The sequence below is a fragment of the Eulemur rufifrons genome, chromosome 20 (genome assembly GCF_041146395.1).
Source record: "Eulemur rufifrons isolate Redbay chromosome 20, OSU_ERuf_1, whole genome shotgun sequence".
In the NCBI taxonomy this organism is placed as follows: Eukaryota; Metazoa; Chordata; class Mammalia; order Primates; family Lemuridae; genus Eulemur; species Eulemur rufifrons.
In genome coordinates this window covers 5,874,143-5,893,174 of record NC_091002.1, presented here as the reverse complement: position 1 = coordinate 5,893,174, position 19,032 = coordinate 5,874,143, and the positions used below count along the sequence as shown (strand labels likewise).

At 50.2% G+C, this 19,032-nt stretch overlaps 1 protein-coding gene across 3 annotated transcripts in view; it reads left to right on the top strand.

The window, feature by feature from the left end:
* The first annotated feature begins 614 nt into the window (after positions 1-614).
* FAM53A (family with sequence similarity 53 member A) overlaps positions 615-19,032 on the top strand; it is a 35,247-nt gene continuing 16,829 nt past the window's right edge. For all 3 annotated transcript variants that reach the window (XM_069495554.1, XM_069495552.1, XM_069495555.1), the window contains exons 1-2: positions 615-678; positions 12,352-12,586. In XM_069495554.1, coding sequence (XP_069351655.1) covers positions 12,512-12,586 — 75 coding nt within the window. In that variant the 5' untranslated portion in view covers positions 615-678; positions 12,352-12,511. The remainder of the gene's footprint in view (positions 679-12,351; positions 12,587-19,032) is intronic.

Below are 19,032 nucleotides of genomic sequence, written 5' to 3'. Positions count from 1 at the left end.
CTGCGTGCCCAGGGCTGGGCATCCATCTGCGCCGGCAGGGAGTCGCCGACCGTCTCCGCTGAGCGCCTCTGTCCAGCCGCCTCAGGTCGCCGCCGGCGCCCGCTTTCGCGGCCCCGACCTCGTAGCGTCCCCTCCCGGCCCGGGGGGACGACGACATGCCCAGCGCACGTAAGCGCGCACGGGGGCGGGGGCGGTACGGAGCTCGCCGCAGTAGCGCGCTCCTAGGCAGCCGCCAGTGGGCGGTGCTAAAGGGGGCGGGAGGTCCGGAGTCCCCGCCCACCAGCGGCGGCGGGCCGCCTCCTCCGTCGGCGCGGCTGAGGGACCGGCGGGGGACGGCGGGGACGGCGGGCCACGGCGGGCCACGGCGGGCCGGGCTCACTGGCTGGCGGCGGCAGCGCGAACGGCCAATGGGGGCGTTCGGAGGGGGCGGGGCGTCGCCCGCGGTTTTGTTCCGCGGATGTTGAGGCGCGTTGTCCCTATGAGGGCGGAGCGCGGCCTGTGCGGCCACCGCCGTCCCTCGCCCGCTCAGGTGTCCAGCCCCGCGGACCGTGCGCTTGGCCGGCGCCCCGCACGTTGCGTCCCCGCTCCTGTCACCGCGCTGCGTCGCCCTATGTCTGTCGGCGCTCGTCGGTTCCGAGAGTTTCGCCGGGTTTGGAGGAGAGCCCGAGCCGGTCGCAGGTGCGGAACCCCTGGACTGGGGACTGGGTGTTGGGACTCGTGCCATGCGGACGACCCCCTCGGACCGGCCCAGGTCCCCGTGCGCCCTAGGACCCCGCGCGCACTCCGAGATCCCTCGGACCGGCCCAGGTCCCGCGCACCCCGGGACCCCTCGCGCATGTCTGGACCCCGCGCGCACCCCGGGACCCCCTCCGACCCGCCGAGGCCCCCGTGCGCCCCGGAACCCCGCGCGCTCCACGCACCCCGGCTGTAAGGGGCCGCCCGGCGCGTGCTGACACTTGTGGAGCCAACTTTGCGCTGTTTTCCGCGGTGCTAAGCCTGGCGGCCCATGGCCGGCTCTGGAGCTCATGTGTTTGTCATTTTGTAACGCGAGAGAAGCAGGAAGTTTGACGTGATAAAACAGTGTGTTCAGGGAGGCCAGATGCTCCCAACGACCTGTGGAAGATGACTTGGAAGTGGATTCCGAAGCCGCATTTTCTGCATATAGACTGGAGCGGTGTTTTCTTTCTTTCTTTTTTTTTAAAAGACTTTTCTTGTGAGCTGAAAAAGGAATGTTAGGCGTATTTTACTTTATTCCTGATTTGCTGTTGCCTTACTCTGTAGATTGGATTTTATTTTTCCCTTAGTGTAAGTACAGTCACAGATCTGAAGTTTGTCACTCATCTATGTTACAGTGATTCTTGAGGTTTTTGAATTTCATCATTGGGTAGCTTTTCTTTGAATCTAAGCTTCCATAACTTGAAAGTACTTTTCATTTTAAACTCAAACTTGATTTATAATTGGTATTTTTATGATGATCTCTCAGCCCTGAGAACTTTTAGAATGGCTAGTTTGATTTCAAGAATGTGCTCCTGTTTCACAATATTTAAGAAATTTAACTTGAGCATATTGATGCGGCTTGTTTAAAGACCTCACCGTCACTGGAGCTTGTCCCTGATCAAAGTGGGAAGTGCAGCCTCTGGCTGTGAAGGCAGAAGGCTGGGAAACAGTTTTGATTTTGAAGCTCTTGAATATTATCCAAAATTGAAATTGAATTGAAATTGTTTAGAAACAGTGGTTTCTCTTTAAATTGGGTTCATTTGAGCAGGAATTCTAGATGGTAATTTTTCAGATAATTCTGGTTTCCTGGGTCTGGCACCATTGCCCCCCTCCTGAGTCCTCTTTGTGTGTTGGGCAGTGGCAGTCCTGATCCCCTTCCGTGGTTTCACAGATGATTCCCCTTGCTGTCCCATGAACTTAGAACTTGGATCTGGGGCTTTGTTCCTCTGGTGTGCTCTGTGATGCTACTTTGAGGACCACACTGGGGCTATGGTAATGGTTCTGCCCCTTTGGATGGGTCCTTATGTTTTCTTGATTTAGGTTGGATTTGGAGGCCACAGAAAGAAAAGTGTTTTTTGCTACTTGAAGTAAGTCGGAGACAATGCCAAAGTAATCATTTTTGTTAAGTGGCTGCATTGGGGCCTTTCTAGTTACAGAAACATTTGCTCATACGCACTTACGTGCATAGGCAGCAGGACTCTAAGGAAGCTTTCATCCGAGAGAGAACCCATTTTTACTGGTAGATAAAAGAACCAAGAAAACACTTAGGTATTTTTCACTGGTGCTCCCAAACTTTTTTTAAAAAGTAAATTAAAATATTTTATATAAACCCTTTTGGCATTTTCTGCAATGATATTAAAGGAAGATTGACTTTCACAATCTTTTAAGCATTTGTTATACGTGATCATAATTTAAAAATGTGTGCCAGGGACTCAGATACTTTCACATGTGTTGTTTAATTTGATTCCTTGAGGCCTCATGAAGTGGGTGGTGCCTTCCCATTTTCGGTTTCTGGGAAACCCAGGCCCAGAGAGGTGAAGATACTTATCTGGGAAAGCCCAGCTAGTACGCATGTCAGCTGGAGTCTGAACCTGGGTTTTCTACCCAGCTGATCAGAGCTCACTTTATACTCTTTATCTCAGAATGAAATTACTTGGTGCAGTTTATCTTCTTCCATTTGGTGACATGGTGCAGTCTGTACTCACCAGTGGAGAGGTAACGATGATAATCTCCATTTTAAGATTTGAGATTCTTATCCTTTGTTAGGTTGCAAAGGTAACACTCCAAACATGGTTTCTGTGCACGTAAAAAATACTTTATTTTTGTCCAGGCGTAGTGGCTCACGCCTGTAATCCCAGCACTTTGGGAGGCCGAGGTAGGAGGATTGCTTGAGGACAGGAGTTCAAGACCAGCCTGAGCAAGAGTGAGACCCCATCTCTACAAAGAGTAGAAATATTAGCCAGATGTGGTGGGACATGCCTGTATGTCCGGCTATTTGGGAGGCTGAGGCAGGAGGATCTCTTGAGCCCAGGAGTTTGAGGTTACAGTGAGCTATGATGGATGACACCACTGCACTCCAGCCAGGGTGACAGAGTGAGATCCCCTCTCTCAAAAAAACAAACAAACAAACAAACAAAAACCCACCAAAACCCTTTATTTTTTAGAGCAGTTTTAGGTTCATAGCAAAATTGAGCAGGAGGTACAGAGTTCTCATATACCTTCTACCCACCTACATGCATAGCTTCCCCCATTATGAACAGCCCACACCAGAGTGGTACATTTGTTACAGTTGATGAATCTACATTGACATATGATTATCACCCAAAGTCCACGGTTGACATTCGGGTTCACTCTTGGTGTTGTATATTCTATGGGTTTAGATAGATGTATAATGACAGGTATCCACCACTACAATGTCATACAGAATAGTTTCACGTCCTTAAACATCTTCTGTGCTTGGCCTATTCGTCTCTTTCTCCACTAGGCCCCTAGCAATCACTGATTTTTTTTTTTTTATAGTCTCAATAGTTTACCTTTTCTAGAATGTCATATAGTTGGAGCCATATAATATGTAGCCATTTCAGATTGGCTCCTTTTGCTTAGTAATATGCATTTAAGATTCCTCCATTATCCATGCAAAGCTGGAGGAAACAAAAAGGTTCCTCTATGTCTTTTCATGGCTTGATAATACATTTCTTTTTAATGCTGAATAATATTCGACTGGATGTACCACAATTTATCCATTCACCTACTGAAGGGCATCTTGGTTGCTTCTGTTGTTAGGTTTTAGAAGTTCTTTGTATATTTTGGATAATGGTCCTTTATCAGATATGCCTTTGCGAATATTTTCTCCCAGTCTGTGGTATGTCTTTTTTTTTTTGGCGGGGGGACAGGGTCTCGCTTTGTTGTCAAGGCTGGAGTGCAATGGTGCGATAATAGCTCATGGAAGCCTCGAACTTCTGGGCTCAAGTGATGTACCCTCAGCCTCCTGATTCTGGGGCTGCAGGCATGTACCACCATGCCTGGCTATTTTTTAATTTTTAATTTTTTGTAGAGATAGGGTCTCCTGCGTTGCACAGACTGGTCTTGAACTTCCATCCTCAAGTGATCCTTCCACCTTGGCCTCCTAAAGTATTGAGATTATAGGTTTGATCTAGTGTGCCCAGCCTGTGGCTTGTCTTTTTATTCTCTTGACAGTGTCTTTTCCAGAGAAGATAATTTTTAATTTTAGTAAAGTTCAATTTATCAATTCTTTCTTTCATGGGTCATGCCTTTGGTGTTATATCTCAAAAGTCATTGCCAAACTTTAGGTCATCTAGATTTTCTCCTGTTTCTAGGAGTTTTATAGTTTTGCATTTTACTTTAGGTCTGTGATCCATTTTGAGTTAGTTTTTTTGAAGGATATAAGGTCTATGTCTAGATTCATTTTTATGCATGTGGATGTTTAGTTGCTCCAGCACCATTTGTTGAAAAGATTGTCTTTTCTTCATTGTATTGCCTTTGCTCATTTGTCAAAGGTCAGCAACTATATTTATGTGGTTCCATTTCCAGGCTTTTTACTCTGTTCCATTGATCTAATTGTTCTCTTGCCAATTCTACACTGTCTTGATTACAGTAGCTTTATAGGAAGTCTTGAAGTTGGGTAGTGTCAGCTCTCCAACTTGATTCTTCTCCAATATTGTGTTGTCTCTGCAAAAGACACTGTCAAGAGAATAAAAAGACAAGCCACAGGCTGGGCACATGTGCCTGCTCAGTAACAGCCACATGAGAATGGGCAGATGGTCTCAGTGGTCTGTAATAAACAATAGAAATTTATTTCTCACACTTCTGGAGACTGGAAGTCCAAGATCATGTCATTGGAAGATTCTGGGTCTGCTGAGGGCCTGCTTTCTGGTTCATAGCCATCTTTTCCCTATGTCCTCACGTGGTAGAAAAAGTGAGGGAGCTCCCTGGGGATCTCTTTGTAACAATACTAATCCCTTTCCAGGGGGCTACAACTTCAGGATCTAAGCACCTCCCAAAGGCTTCTGCCTTCCAAGTTCCGTAACTAGGAAACAGTCGTTAGCTGGGCTGAATAGAGTCTCTTTTTACTCCACAACAAACTTTTTAAGTAGATAGTGAAAAGTTGTTCTCCCTATTTCAGACTTTAGGAACCAGAGTGGAGGAGATGAAGTAGCTTGTCCAGAGTCCAGATTTGATTCGGTGCCTGATCTGCAGCCAGTGATAGGCTCTGGGTTAGCTGGGCGCCTGCCCTAGGATTCTGAGAGGTTTCGGTTTGGAGGTGGCTTTATCCATTCCACCTGGGCTTGTGCTGCTTTGAGCCTGGTTATCCACACAAATTCATTTATTCTGCAGATTCTTACTGACTTCCCAGTGCCAGGTGGCCGGCTGGTGGAGATGCAGGATGAGACTTTTTTTTTTTTTTTTTGAGACAGAGTCTCACTCTGTTGCCTGGGCTAGAGTGCTGTGGCATCAGCCTAGCTCACAGCAACCTCAAACTCCTGGGCTCAAGGGGTACCCTCCTGCCTCAGCCTCCCAAGTAGCTGGGACTGTAGGTGTGCGCCACCACGCCCAGCTAATTTTTATATATTTAGTAGAGATGAGGTCTCGCTCTTGCAGAGGCTGGTCTCGAACGCCTGAGCTCAAGCGATCCTCCCACCTTGGCCTCCTAGAGTGCTAGGGTTACGGGCCTGAGTCACTGCACCTGGCTCAACCAGGATGAGTTCTTTTGCCACCTGAAGGGGGATGCGGCCCTCCAAGCCACTGAGTCCCTCTGCAGCAAGGCAGAATGGATGATGGCTTCTCCTTTTTATTGCGAATGCGGAGCCAAGATGATAAACGTCAGAGGAAACTCCCAGCCTGAAAGCAGATACCAAGAAAAGCAGAGGCCAGGTGCAGTAGCTCACGCCTGTAATCCTAGCACTCTGGGAGGCCAAGGCAGGCGGATTGTTTGAGCTCAGGAGTTCGAAACCAGCCTGAGCAAGAGCAAGACCCTGTCTCTACTAAAAATAGAAAGAAATTATATGGACAGCTAAAAACATATATAGAAAAATTAGCCAGGCATGGTGGTGCATGCCTGTAGTCCCAGCTACTCGGGAGGCTGAGGCATTTGGATTGCTTGAGCCCAGGAGTTTGAGGTTGCTGTGCGCTAGGCTGATGCCACAGCACTCTAGTCTGGGCAACAGAGTGAGACTCTGTCTCAAAAAAAAAAGCAGAGAAGACCAGGGAAACTGAGATATATAGTACATGGACCAGACGAAATAATTTCTTAAAAACCACAAAAAATAGCCTTATGGTATATGGCCTTAGAGAAAAGAGTGAAAACAGAGGTTCTAAAACAGCATTCAGGGAAGAGGAAGGAGCCCTGGGAGGTTAAACATATGCCAGGAGAAGTGAGCATGTTACTGGAAGGTTTGGAGGGTGAAGTTGAGGACGGATCCTGGAAAGCAGAGCAGCACCAGCAGCAGAGAGTAAAGAAGCTGGAGAGGAGGGGCCTGGTCCAGGAGCAGCTCCAGAAACAGACCGGGGAAAGGAGGGCAGCAGGTGATCAGCCTCAAGGCCAGTGGGCCTCTGAAAGCCGAAGGACTTTGTCTTCAGGGCTGGAAGGCCCTGCCTGCCCCGAGGTGTCTTGCACAGTTCCCAACACTGGGAAGAGAGAAGACCCCGAGAACCAGGCAGGCGTCAGATGTGTGGGCTTCCTGCGTCGGGAGGGAAGAGAGAAGAGACGTGGTCTTCACACGCAGCCCTTCTCCGGAAGCTACGAGATGAGGGTGGGGGCATCCTGGGAGGGCTAGGTAGGCTGGTGCTCGAGGGGTAAAAAGGCTGAAGGGTGTCCTGATGGCTTGGACCAAAGGAAGCTTAATCCTGGGAGGTTATAATTCCACTAGGGAGTTTGAGGGAAGAGTTTGTACTAGGTGGAAACTTTGCATATGAAAAAGGAAGGAATTATTAACTTTGGGGAACAGACCCCCCTGTGTGGCTTAACTGGGAACGCTATTTACAGTGACGTGATGAAGTCAGCAATGACTTAATCAGATATTTACACAGCCCCAGTGGGAAGTGTGGTGTGGGGGAGCTGGTATGAGGACGTGCTGGCAAGAGCTAAGCCTTGGCGGGTGAGTGTAGCCAGGCACAGCCGGGCACCTGTGCTGTTTAGGGGCTGATGTGAACAAGAGCTAAGCCTCAGTGGGTGATGTGTAGCCGGGCACAGCCGGGCACGGGTGCTGTTTGAGAGCTGGAGGGATGGAAGTGCCCACTGTGAGAGGAGCTGGGGGCAGGTCCTCTACATGGTCAGGAAACACTCAGAAGTGTATTTTAAACCAGAACCACTGTGTATGCCTTGCCATGGTGAAGACACTTGGAGGTGTCTACCCTCCAAGTTCACGTGTTCAAGTCCTAACCCCAGGACCTCAGCATACGACCTTTTGGTAATAGGGTCATTGTAGATATAATTAGTTAAGATGGGGTCACACTGGAGTAGGATGGGCCCTAATCCACTGACTGGTGTCCTCATAAAAAGGGGAAATTTGGACACAGAGACAGGGAGAATGCAGGAGGATGACTGGCACGATGCTTCCATGTTTGGGAGAGGTTTGAACACACCCTTTCCCAGAGCCGTGGGGGCATGGCCCCTGCTGACACCTTGATCTCAGGCTTCTGGCCTAAATTTCCGCTCTATGCTACCACTTTGTGATACTTGTTATGACTGCCATAGGAAACTGATTCATGGCTGAACATGTAGTCCAATGCTATATCTGACTCCATGTTAATACACTTGAATTAAAAAACAGAAAAATAGAACCTACTTTGGTGCCTTTTTGGAGAGTAGATTCTCAAAGAATGAGAGTGGCCAGAGCAACCAGCTGAGAGGTTTTTGTCACTGTCCAGTAGAGGCAGGAATCTGAGTGAGGCAGTGTCCATAATACGGGCTTGTCCCCTGCTGCTCCTATGGTGCACCCACTAAGCGTGTGACCCTGCTGGGGGCCTGGAGGGCGCCTGTGTGGCCAGAACGTGGGGAGTGAGGGGACAAGGTAGGGGGACCTAGAGTCAGGGTGAGGATTTTGGCCTCTGTCCGTCCTAAGGGCCATGAAGATGTTTCCGGGGCTCAGAGCCTGTGATCCGCTTCCTGCCGAGGCTGGGTCGAGGGTTGCCAAGTGGATGGGAAGGGTCAGCTTAGCCGTCTCAGTTTCAACGAAGAGCCGGAGCCTTTGGAATTGAGGATGGCGGCTTTGAGTTACTCACTGTAGGAAAAGTGGAAATGAGTTCTTTGTAGCCTGTCCTCTGAAGTGGGTTCATTCGGTGTGGGGAGGGGGCATCCCGGGGCTCAGGGTGGTCCCCCGGAGCTGCTCGTGGGGTCAGTCGGGACAGCTTCTTGTGCAGAGGGGCTGGCGTCCAGTGGCCCAGGAGTCGGGGCAGGAGGCTGCTCAGTGGCTGTGCTGCTGGAGGCACCGGGGAGTGATCCCTTCCAGGCTTTGCCGTGTCCCTCCCCTCCGCTACCCTGGCGCTGGGTTTCTCTGGCCTTCCCGCATCTGCCCTGTGTCCACCTTGGCACCCCAAGGACTCTTCCTGCCCATCTGGCCTTTGTCCCTTCTTCTCTGGGGGCCTCTTGCTCAGCTTTCAGTCCTGGCTTCAGTGTCATGCCCCCCTAAACAGGTCATCCTGCCGTGGAGGGGTCTGCTGGCTTCTTCCTTCTCCCCAGCCACCATCTGTCACTGTTTTATCTCTCGGCTTTCCCGGCCCTGGCTTCCTCGGGTCCTGACCTGCTCCATCCTGGACCCCTCAAGCAGACTGAGATCCCCTCAGAGGAGGTGTCTGTCGTACGTCCTGACTGTGGTGTCCCATGAGGCAACAAACGGGTTCCCCCTCAGTCTCCACAAACAGGCACTTCTTGACACCTTGAATTCAGACGTCTGGCCTCCAGAACTGTGAGAGAATAAACTTCAAATGTTTTACCCCTTTCTGTGGGAGTTTGCTGTGGCAGCCATGGGAAGCTACTACACATTTCCGTAGCTACCTGAGTCACGTGCCTTCCTTCTGGAAGGAAATCCTTGTTCTGCACTAGGGTCTCCTCCCCTGCCCAGCACTCACAATCCCGTCTCCTTGGCTCAGGGAGGGAGGTGCTGTTAGCGGTGTTGCTGTCCCTTCCATGCTGCAGAGCTTTTCCTGACACGTGCGAGCTGCCCTGGATGCCACTGGTGTGCCTGTGCGTTGTGCTGTGCACGCTCCTCCCGCTGGACACGTCGCCCACAAGCTCTCGCGAGCATGCTTTATGTTGTAACATCTGAACTGAGAGAGTGTGACTGTCCACACTTAGCCTACTTAGGGGCATGTGGATCCTCCAAATGTTCACGTCTTCAAGTGAGCACAGGACAGCGATCACAGCTAGGAAGAGAGTGTGTGGCACAGTACTGTCATCTGATGGTGTTCAACCAGGTTTGGGAGGTGGTCCCTTCTGCTCCTTCTCTGACCCAGGATCATGTGTTGCGGTTTCTCCTCTCCAGTTTGGACAAGGCCTCGTGGTCTTTCGTGTCCTTGGTGCTTCTGAATAACACTGGCTAGTTATATTGTAGAGTTGGCCTCACGTGGGTTTGTCTGAGTTATCCTCTCAACTAAGTCTGGGTTCTGCATTTTTGGTAGGAGCCCCACCGCAGGGCTGTGTCCTCAGGGTCCTGTCAGGAGGCTTGCAGTCCATGTGGCCTGTTACCAGCTGCATTCACCCTGATCACTTGGCTCAGGTGGCATCTGCCAGGTTTCTCCACTGTGGAGTTACTATTTTCCTTTGTAATTAATAAGTGTCTTATAGGGAGATACTTTGAGACTATGTAAATATTCCATTTCTCATCACATTTTCACCCGTAGATTTTAGCATCATTGACGATTCTTGCCTGAAACCATTATGTTGAGATGTTTGTCAAATCATGGTTTTTAAAAAATTTGCATCTTTCCATCTACATTTATTAGTTGGTATTCTGTAAGGAAGAGTTTTCCCTTCTCCTGTTCACTGATTTTCTCAGTTATTTCCGCCACATGGATTTGTGGGTTCTTTACTCTGTGGCATAGAATCCACTCCTGTCATCCGTCACCTGCTAGTTGCCATTGGGAGCCCAGCCTCGAGGCGCTGCAGCCCTGGAATCCGGCATTTCTCCAAGCACTATGTGGCCTGTTTTAAAAATAAAATACTCGTTATTTTATTAATTTTTCAAGTTGTATTGTGGCTACTGTAGCCTTTCTAGGTGTGTGTATGTGTGCACTTTGTGGGACCAGGGGTTTCGACAAGGCAGGTGTGAGCCCCTCGTGGGCCAGGAGGAGGAGAGGCTGCTCCAAGCCCTGTGGGGCCAGCTACCGTGCATGCTGGGGTTGGGGGTTAAGGAGAGTGGCAGCTTGTCACCTGTTGGGCCCCATCCTGTGAGGGCAGTGCTCTGAAGTGTGGGCCGAGGTGAGCTGGTGCAGTTCTGGAGAGCTGGCGTCTCAGGCTGCCCAGCTCATGGTGGGCCCGTGTTAGGTGTGCAGTGCAGCTGGCTCTCATTCTGGTTCCTTGGTTTGAGAAACACTTAAATAGAGCCACTGCTGGTGCAGAGACCTCTTGGGGAGGCCTGACGGGCCTGGCTGACCCTGCTGCACCCCTCCAGAGCCTGGGGTCCTCAGCTGTGGGCTGGAGATGACAGCCGTTTCTGCCAAGGATGGTGAGAGTGGTCAGCCCCGAGGACAGCAAGAGCTAAAGGCACGGTGGACAGGATCTCAGGTCAGATAAGCCAAAAGGAACAGCACTTCAGTTATCTGTGTAGCCCCTGGCCTGGAACAGCCCCTGTGTGGACAGCACCTCTGCTCACAGCCCCTGCCTGGGTTCGGCCTGCCCGGTCCCCTGGGCCTGCGCCTCCTGACGGGAATGCCCTGAGCCAGGCCTGTACTCAGGTGCAGTGTTGGTAGCGCCCTGCTCTGCTCCCCACATCTGCTGGGACGCCTCAGTGTTGCCCTGTTTAATAAGATGCTGGCTTTTAGGCCTCTGAGGAAGGAATCTGTTGATTCCTGTTGAGAGTATGTATATGTATATATTATTAAGAATGAAAAATGGGTATTGAGTTTTGTTGAAATCTTTACAGCATCTATAGAAATGTTCATGTGGCTTTTCTCCTTAGATCTATTAATTTATTTTCCTAACAGATTTCATATAATTAGATGCTCCTTGCTTTTCTAACACAAGCCTGGCTTTGCCATGACAGGTCCTTCTGACGGGTACAGATCATGCCAAGGCCTTGGTGCAGGTGCTCATGAGCGATGCTGCACCCTGGTGGCCTTGCCTGGTTGGAGGTGGGGCCTGGGCTCCCAGGTGCGTTGGTGTCCTGCGCCCACCCCAGGGGCCTCAGAAGGCAGAGCTGGGTGGCAGTTGGGGACACAAGCTCTGGAGATTCTGTGGCGGTTCCATCACTGCTGTTTTATAATAATTTCCAAGAGCTTTTTTCTTTTTTCTCTGAGTGTTCCTTTTTAAGGGTGTCCTGATCTTATTTCATGGAGACAGCGACTTATATCTTTGAGGGTCACATTGAGGACACCGTGGAAGGTTTTGCCCGCTTATGTGATTGATCTTCTCCAAGTTGCTGGTTTTGTCTGTTTTTCCCTGTCCATTTGGCCTCTATTGTGTCCTAAACTGGTGGCTCTTGGCAGCTGCTCATACCCAGCAGGGCCACTGAGGGAACCGAAGTTGCAAGGTAGCTGGGTCTGGCTGCAGGTGGGTGTGGGCCACGCCACCTTGCTGGCGCCCTGCCCTGGCAGGGTCTGTGGGTGCAGATGTCTCAGCCTCTGCCTGAGGTGTGGTCAGAGCCGCCACTCCTGGGCTGGAGAGCTCATTGTCCTGCAGCCCCCATGTCCTAGTCCCTGGCCGTCACCTGGGCCTAGTGTAGAACTCTGGCTCAGTCCCCACCTGCCTCGCAGGAGGGAACCACAGCTTTAGTGGGGGGCTCCAACCCAGCTGGCTGGAGTGAAGGTGGGAGGGGCGTTCAACTTTGGAGCAGACCTGGGGGCGTTCAGTAGTTTATAGTCAGGGTTACTGCACTGCTGGCTGGAGATCGGCTTTCCAGCGGCTTCCCAGCTTCCAAAATGACCTTGCCGTTGTCTCCTGCCCTGTTTTCTTTGCCCTTTTTGAAAGCAGGAGTGGATGAGGCCTTTCTTATTGTTTAGTTGAGGCTTGGGGAGTGGCTGGGTCTAGTGTGTGCCTTTAACTCCCCATCTGTGACTTACAGGATATCAGAAATATTTTATATCAGAAATATTTTATACACAGGGGACTTGGCACATAACAGAAATGTCAGTGAGATGGTTTTGCATATAGTCACATGATTTCTCTGTACCGAAAAACAGACACAAAGCTCTGAAGAGTCTATGAAAATGGATCATTCTGTAAATGGAGACATAACCTTGAGACTTAGTTCAGCCCCACCTGTGTCCTGGGCCTTCTGAAGTCTGATGTTCCAGAACTCCAGTGCCTGTCAGCGTGGACAGAGGACTTGGGGCCCCGACCATGGTCACACTCATCACTGAGAAGCTACAGAGCCAGAGTCTGGACGACCTCACCCGTAAGGCCGAGGCTGGCCCGGTAAGCCACTGTGGGGGCGGACAGCAGAGTCAGAGGTGGTGGTACAGGCTGAAGGCTGAGGGGCCTGGGTGAGGGCAGGTGGGGGAGGCGCTGCTGGGCCCGGGATGGAGTGTCCAGTACACATGTGGTCCCAGAGCCCACCAACATCCTCACTGTGGGCTTTCAGTGTCATTTAAAAAAGAATAAGCTTTAATGAAAGGCAGACCTGTGCACAGAAGCCTGGAAGTCATGGGTGTGGTGCACCTGTTACTGTTGTCCAGAGCCAGCAGCTGTGCAGACTCCCACTGGGTGCCCCTCCCAATACCACCCCTCCTGGAGGAGCCTCTGTCTCGGACATTGTCACAACAGATTAGTTTGCCTGCTTTGAACTTTGTGTGTGCAGATTCATTTTCTTGCATTGTGGTAAAGTAACTTCTGATGTGTCATCTTCAGTAGCCCCCTTCCCCTGGTTAGATCACAGATCCAGAAGGTGGTGGCTGAGTGTCTAGCCACCAGATTCACACACGACACAGACGACTGGGCCTGGAGGGTCTCACTGGACCCCAGTGGGACCCAGAGCCTCCCTCCTGTCGCTCGAGCCCTGTCCTACGAATGTGGTTTAACTTGTAGCCTGTTGCACCTTAAGGAGATGAGAAGGCAGAGGGACATCTGTGGATCCCAGGCCTTGGGGACAGGCATGTGTGGCCTGTCTTGACTGCAGGTGGTTTTGAGGAGGATCTGAGGGTCTGAGCTGAAGGCACTCCTTCCAAGAGCCGCCTTTCAAGGTGGGGTGAGTAAGCGTGGCCACTGGGCTCCGTTTCCTGCAGGAGGTGGCAGGTGGCCGGAACCTTTGCCAGCACTGCTTGTAGGGCCTGGCACTTGGGGCTGCTGTGACAGTGGTGATTACAGCAGCGCTGACTGCATCCTGTGGTCTGTGCCTTCCAGGCTCTCAGCCCATGGGGTGGGAGGTGAGGTCTCCTTCCCACAGGGTAGACTGAGGCAGGGGAGATGAGTTTGGGCTGCAAGCCCATGCCCATGACACTGCATGCCGGTTCCCAGTTTTTCTTTTGATTAAATGGAGAAAACGGTTTTAAGGAGACTTTAACCAAGGCCAAAGGATACAGGGTAGTACATGCCTCATCAGATGGCCCCATGCTTCTTAGGACAAGCAGATGTCACCAGAGTGCTGGGTCGCTTTCCCAGGGAGAAGGCAGGGTCCCCTAAGTGGAGGTGTCTGCACAAATCCCTGACATGCAGTGATGCCTGTGGGCCCCCACATTCTCGGCTCTTTAGATGGTCACTCTTGACATCTTATAGGGAACATTTTGTCATTTGACAGAGAGAAGCTATCGTGGCCAATTCTGCAGCCAGGCCCCGGCCTTGCAGGGGCCCTGGGGGCGTGGAGTGAGGGGTGAGGGGGGTTGAGCTCACAGGCTGCTCCTGGGCCTCCGCCTGCCGCTGGTCTGGTCGCACTGGTGCCTAGCCCAGAGTGTTTGCCTTTGAGTCTGTTGCCTCTGATGATGAGTTCCCCAGGACTCCAGTGGATGCCGTAGTTGTTTCTTCTGAAATGGGAGAATGAAAGTCTTTTTTTACCAAATCTAAATCTTGACTTTTAAGAGGAGCCATTTTGGTGTTTGGAGGATTGTCTGGCCTTATGTTGTGGGGAGAACTGTGGCCTGGCGAGGCCTCGGCCTTGCACTCACCACTCCTGGGGTTCCTGTGGAGGTGCAGCTGGGGTGGCGTGCAGCAGGCGATGCGGGCGCACAGGAAGGCTTTCATTGTAAAGAGATGTGACGACAAGAACAATCCCCCCTAGAATTCCTTCCACTGTAACCCAGTAATCCCTCTGTGTGAATTTCCTGTCAGTTTTTCTGTCCAGAATACAAAACGGTTTGGAAAATAATTCCCTTATTACCAGTGGGCGTTTCGCTGAGTTCCTGGTGGGACTTGCTGCTGTATCTGTGGTTTCTGTAGCATGGGTGTGTTATTCTTTGTTTATAGCACCTGCTTTTGCTGATAGTCACCTTTATTAAAATTGAGTATAATTTACATACAGTGGTATACACAAATCATACCTTTTTGAGCAAGAAGTCCCTGTCATCCCTAGCACCATCTGATGTAGAGTGTTTAGTTTATCAGAATCTCTTAGTATCATTTTGTGATCAGGACAGTGTGTTCAACTGTGTTGAATAACTTTGAAATCTGGTTACTGGGTGGGAAATTATAGGGGAGGCCAGCTCTCCCACGTTACCTGCAAATGTCTAAATACAAGTTACTTTTGACACTCACTGGCACAAATCAGTATTTTAAAAAGCCAATTTGTTATATAAGGATAGAACTTGATGTTTTTAAAGGTGACTTAAAATAGTGTTTTTATGGAAAAATAAATGAAGACAATAGTAGAGAGTTAGAAACCTCAGTGAGCCCCCTGCCCAGCCTGAGCAAGAGAGCAAAGTGCCACCATCAGCCCGTGGATCCTTGCTGAGTGCCCTCAGCCACTCTCCTCCTGCGATTGTTCTGCACCACATTCTAGACGTATCTCCCCTGTAAATAGTTCAGTGTGTATCTCTAGGAGATAAAGACTTTAAGAAACATGACCAGAATATCATTTTCACTCCTAAAACCCTCCAGTAATTCCTTAATATCATTAAATACTTGGTATTCAAGCTTCCTCACTTGTCTCAATTTGAATTTGTGCAGGGGTACAGATGCATTGTGTCTCATGTCTCTTTTGATCTGTAGGTTCCCCTCAGGGTTAGTTTGTTGGGGACACCAAGCTGCTTGTCTTGGACTGTCCCCCAGAGGCACGCCGCTGATGGTGTCCCCGAACTGTCTTTTCAGACAGTTTATTTAATTAAAATTGAACACAATTAAAAATGCTATTTCTCTTTTGCACTCGACACGTGTCAAGTGCTCAGTGCCTTCGTGTGGCTAGTGGCTGCCGTCGTGCATGCTGCAGAATGGAATGACCATCAGCAGTCCTTAGCACGGAGAGCTCTCTTGGGCAGCGCGTGAGGCTCGGTCAGTGTCACGCTTGGCAGGCCACAGTTTGTTTATCCACTCCTCTGCTGACGGACACTTGGGTGGTTTCCACTTCTTGGCTATTTCGAATAATGCTGCTATGAACATTGATGTTCAAGTTTCTGTGTGGAAATATGTCTTCATTTCTTTTGGATACATACCTAGGGGTGGAATTTTGGGTCACACGGTAATCTGGTGTGTAACCTTTTGAGGAATCGCCAAACTGTCTTCCACGGCAGCTTCGCCTCACATCCCCCCTGTGGCGCACGTGGATTCCAGTTTCCCCACATCCTCGTGGACACTTGTCCATCTGTCTGTTACAGCCATCCTCAGGGTGTGAGCGGTATCTCATCATCGTTTGGGTTTTCATTTCCCTGATGACTCGTTACGGTGAGCATCTTTTCATGTGCTCATTGGGCATTTGTATACCTTCTTTGGAGAAATGTCTGTTGAAATCTTTTGTCCATTTCAAAATTGGATTATTTCTCTTTAATTGTTGAGTTGTAAGAATTCTTTATATATTCTGGATACTAGTCCCTTATCAGATATATGATTTGCAAAAGCTTCTGTCATTCAGCCTGTTGTTTTTTCACTCTCTTGTCCTTTGAAGCTCAGAAGTTTATTCTTTTCGTGAAGTCCAGTTGATCTGTTTTGTCTTTTGCTGCTTGTGTTTTTGGTGAGAATCTTTTGCCAAATCCGAGGTTATGAAGATTTACACCTATGTCTTCCTTGAGTTTTATTGTTGTGCCAGTATCATTTGTTGAAAAGACTGTTTCTTCCCCATTGAATAGTCTTTGGCATTCTTGTCTAAAATTTACATTTTTTAAAGCTAAGTCTTTGAAACTTAGTGTGTATTTTCCATTTATAGTAAATCTCAATTCAGACGCTAAGTTTTCATTACATAGAATTTTATTTGTATTTAGATGTCATAAAATTTTTAGTTGAAAAAGTAGAGTCACATTCCCAAGTTGTTCTAACTATACTTAAAAATTTTCCAATCGCTCAACTGAGTATCAGTTTTAAAATTAAAATAATTAAATTTAAGTAAGGATGGGCACAGTGGCTCATACCTATAATCCTAGCACTTTGGGCATCCAAGGCAGGAGGATCACTTGAGGCCAGGAGTTTGAGACCAGCCTGGGCAATATAGTGAGAACCTGTCTCTACGAAAATTTAAAAAATTAGCCAGATGTGGTGGCACATACCTGTAGTCCCAGTTACTTGGGAGGCTGAGGTGAGAGGAACCAAGGAGTTTGGGGCTGTAGTGAGCTATGATGATGCCACTGCACTCTAGCCTGGGCGACAGAGCAAGACCCCGTCTCTAACAAAAATTAAAAGTAAAAAAATTTAAGTAAAATTAAAAGTCATGAATGATTCAGTGCCTCCAGTGCTGTAGCCATAGTGCTGCTCTGGGTCATTTGTCTAGTCCATCATCATTTTGGGACACAGCCGTGAATACCACAGTCCTGGACTTCTGGCCAAGTTCGGGGTGAAGAGGTCGCCACTGAGTTGAGAAGCCCCGGCAGAGCTGAGGGGGAACCCAGGGGTACCTCCCCCAGTCCCAGGGCTCTGTCATAGATGGCAGCTAACCTGTGCAATGTGGGCCTGTGTCCATCACGCACCCTTTGCCTGTGCATGGGTGCCTGGGGGTGCCAGGCCCTACAGCTTCTTGTTGACATTCTGCTATCCCTCTGTCCACCGCTAGCCTCACCCAGTCCAGTGTGGCTGTCTCCTCCCATCTCTTCATTTTATTTCCTTTACTCTGGTCTGGTTTTTTTTGAGACAGAGTCTCACTCTGTTGCCCAGGCTATAGTGCCATGGTGTCAGCCTAGCTCATAGCAACCTCAAACTCCTGGGCTCAAGCGAGCTGGGACTACAGGTGTGGGCCACCATGTCTGGCTAATTTTTCTATTTTTTGGTAAAGATGGGGGTCTTGCTCTTGCTCAGGCTGGTCTCGAACCCCTGACCTCAAGCAGTCCTCCCAGCTTGGCTTCCCAGAATGTTACGATTACGGGCATGAGCCATCATGCCCAGCCTCCTTTACTTTGGTCTGAAGTGCTCTCCCCCTACCTCCTCTGAAGGCCCCTCTGTTTTTTATAAAACTCTCTCATTACAAGGCTACACTGAGCTCTTCCTGCTTAGCCTCCATGTACTTGGGCTGTGGGACCATCCAGCTGTGACAAAAAGGCCCGGAAAGACACGTGGTTATGTCCAGGCCCACTGCCTGCCTCCCTGCCTGCCCTGGTAGGATAGGAGGTGTCCTGAGAGTCGGGTCTGTGTCTTGAGTCTGCTGGCGTTGTCCGTACCAGGTGGCACTGAGTTATTGTCCCTTGTGCTGGCCGCACTGAGGAGGTAGGTGAGGACATAGGGCCACGCTGTCCAGTGAGACTTCGTGTGACAGTGGAGCCCCATGCTGTCAAAGCCAGCAGCCACTATGGTGTGTGGTGATTGAGCCTTGAGGCACGAAGAGTGTGGCTGAGGAACTGAACTGTAGATTGTATAAATTTAAGTTTAAATTCACATAGCTTCATGTGGCTCCTGGCTATTGCCTTGGACAGCACAGATAGAGAGTAAATGCCCATTTATGTGGATAACATAGTTTTTAAGATGACGTTGAGTCTTTCGCTCAGGTCACTCCATTATGGCCACCCCGGTCCCTCTCATTGTCTGCTCCACCTGGGTCCCTGGAAGTCGTTGGTCTCTTCTAACCGTGTAATCTTGTCACTTCAAGGATGACATGTAGGTGGAATCTGCGGCACGTTTCTGCTCCATCCCTGGAGATCCACTCAGGTGATTGTCTGCGGCGGTCGCTGCTCCTCTGTCCTGGTGAAGCGTCCCACGGTGTGGCCGGGTGGTTTGCTTACCCATGCACCCATAGAGGGATCACTGCAATTCTAGCAGAAATCCTAACGTGAGTTTTGTGGAACTTGACAGGCCGATCTTAGTGTTCTCGACCACACTTTAGAGGCTCTGATTCATTCATTCATTCACTGTGTGGCTCTAGGTCAGATGAGGTGCTGGGCTCGGAGGAGGGGCTCAGGTGCCGCCCACCTCGAGGCTTGTGTTCTTGATGCGCTGAGGGTGGCAGGCATGGGGGCCTCACCCAGCTGCCAGAGCAGAGGGGCCAGGGCTGTGGTGGGCTGCGTACAGAACAGTGAGTGGGGTCCTGCTGTTGGTGAGGCAGGTGGAGGCCATCGGGGCCTCGGGGTAGGATGCAGATGGGGGGGCAGGGCTGGTCATCACATCGTGCTGGGGTCGGGTGTCCCCAGAGAGAGGGGACAGCAGCCAGGAAGCAGTGGGGCCTGGATTTCACACGTGAAGATCACCCTGCTTTGTGCCTGTGTCTGTTTTGGGTGCTGGGCTGGGAACGCGGGTGGTCACTTCCTGGGGGAGGCCGACAGTGAGCAGGTGGAGAAGGAATCACTGTGGCTGTTAGGAGAACAGAG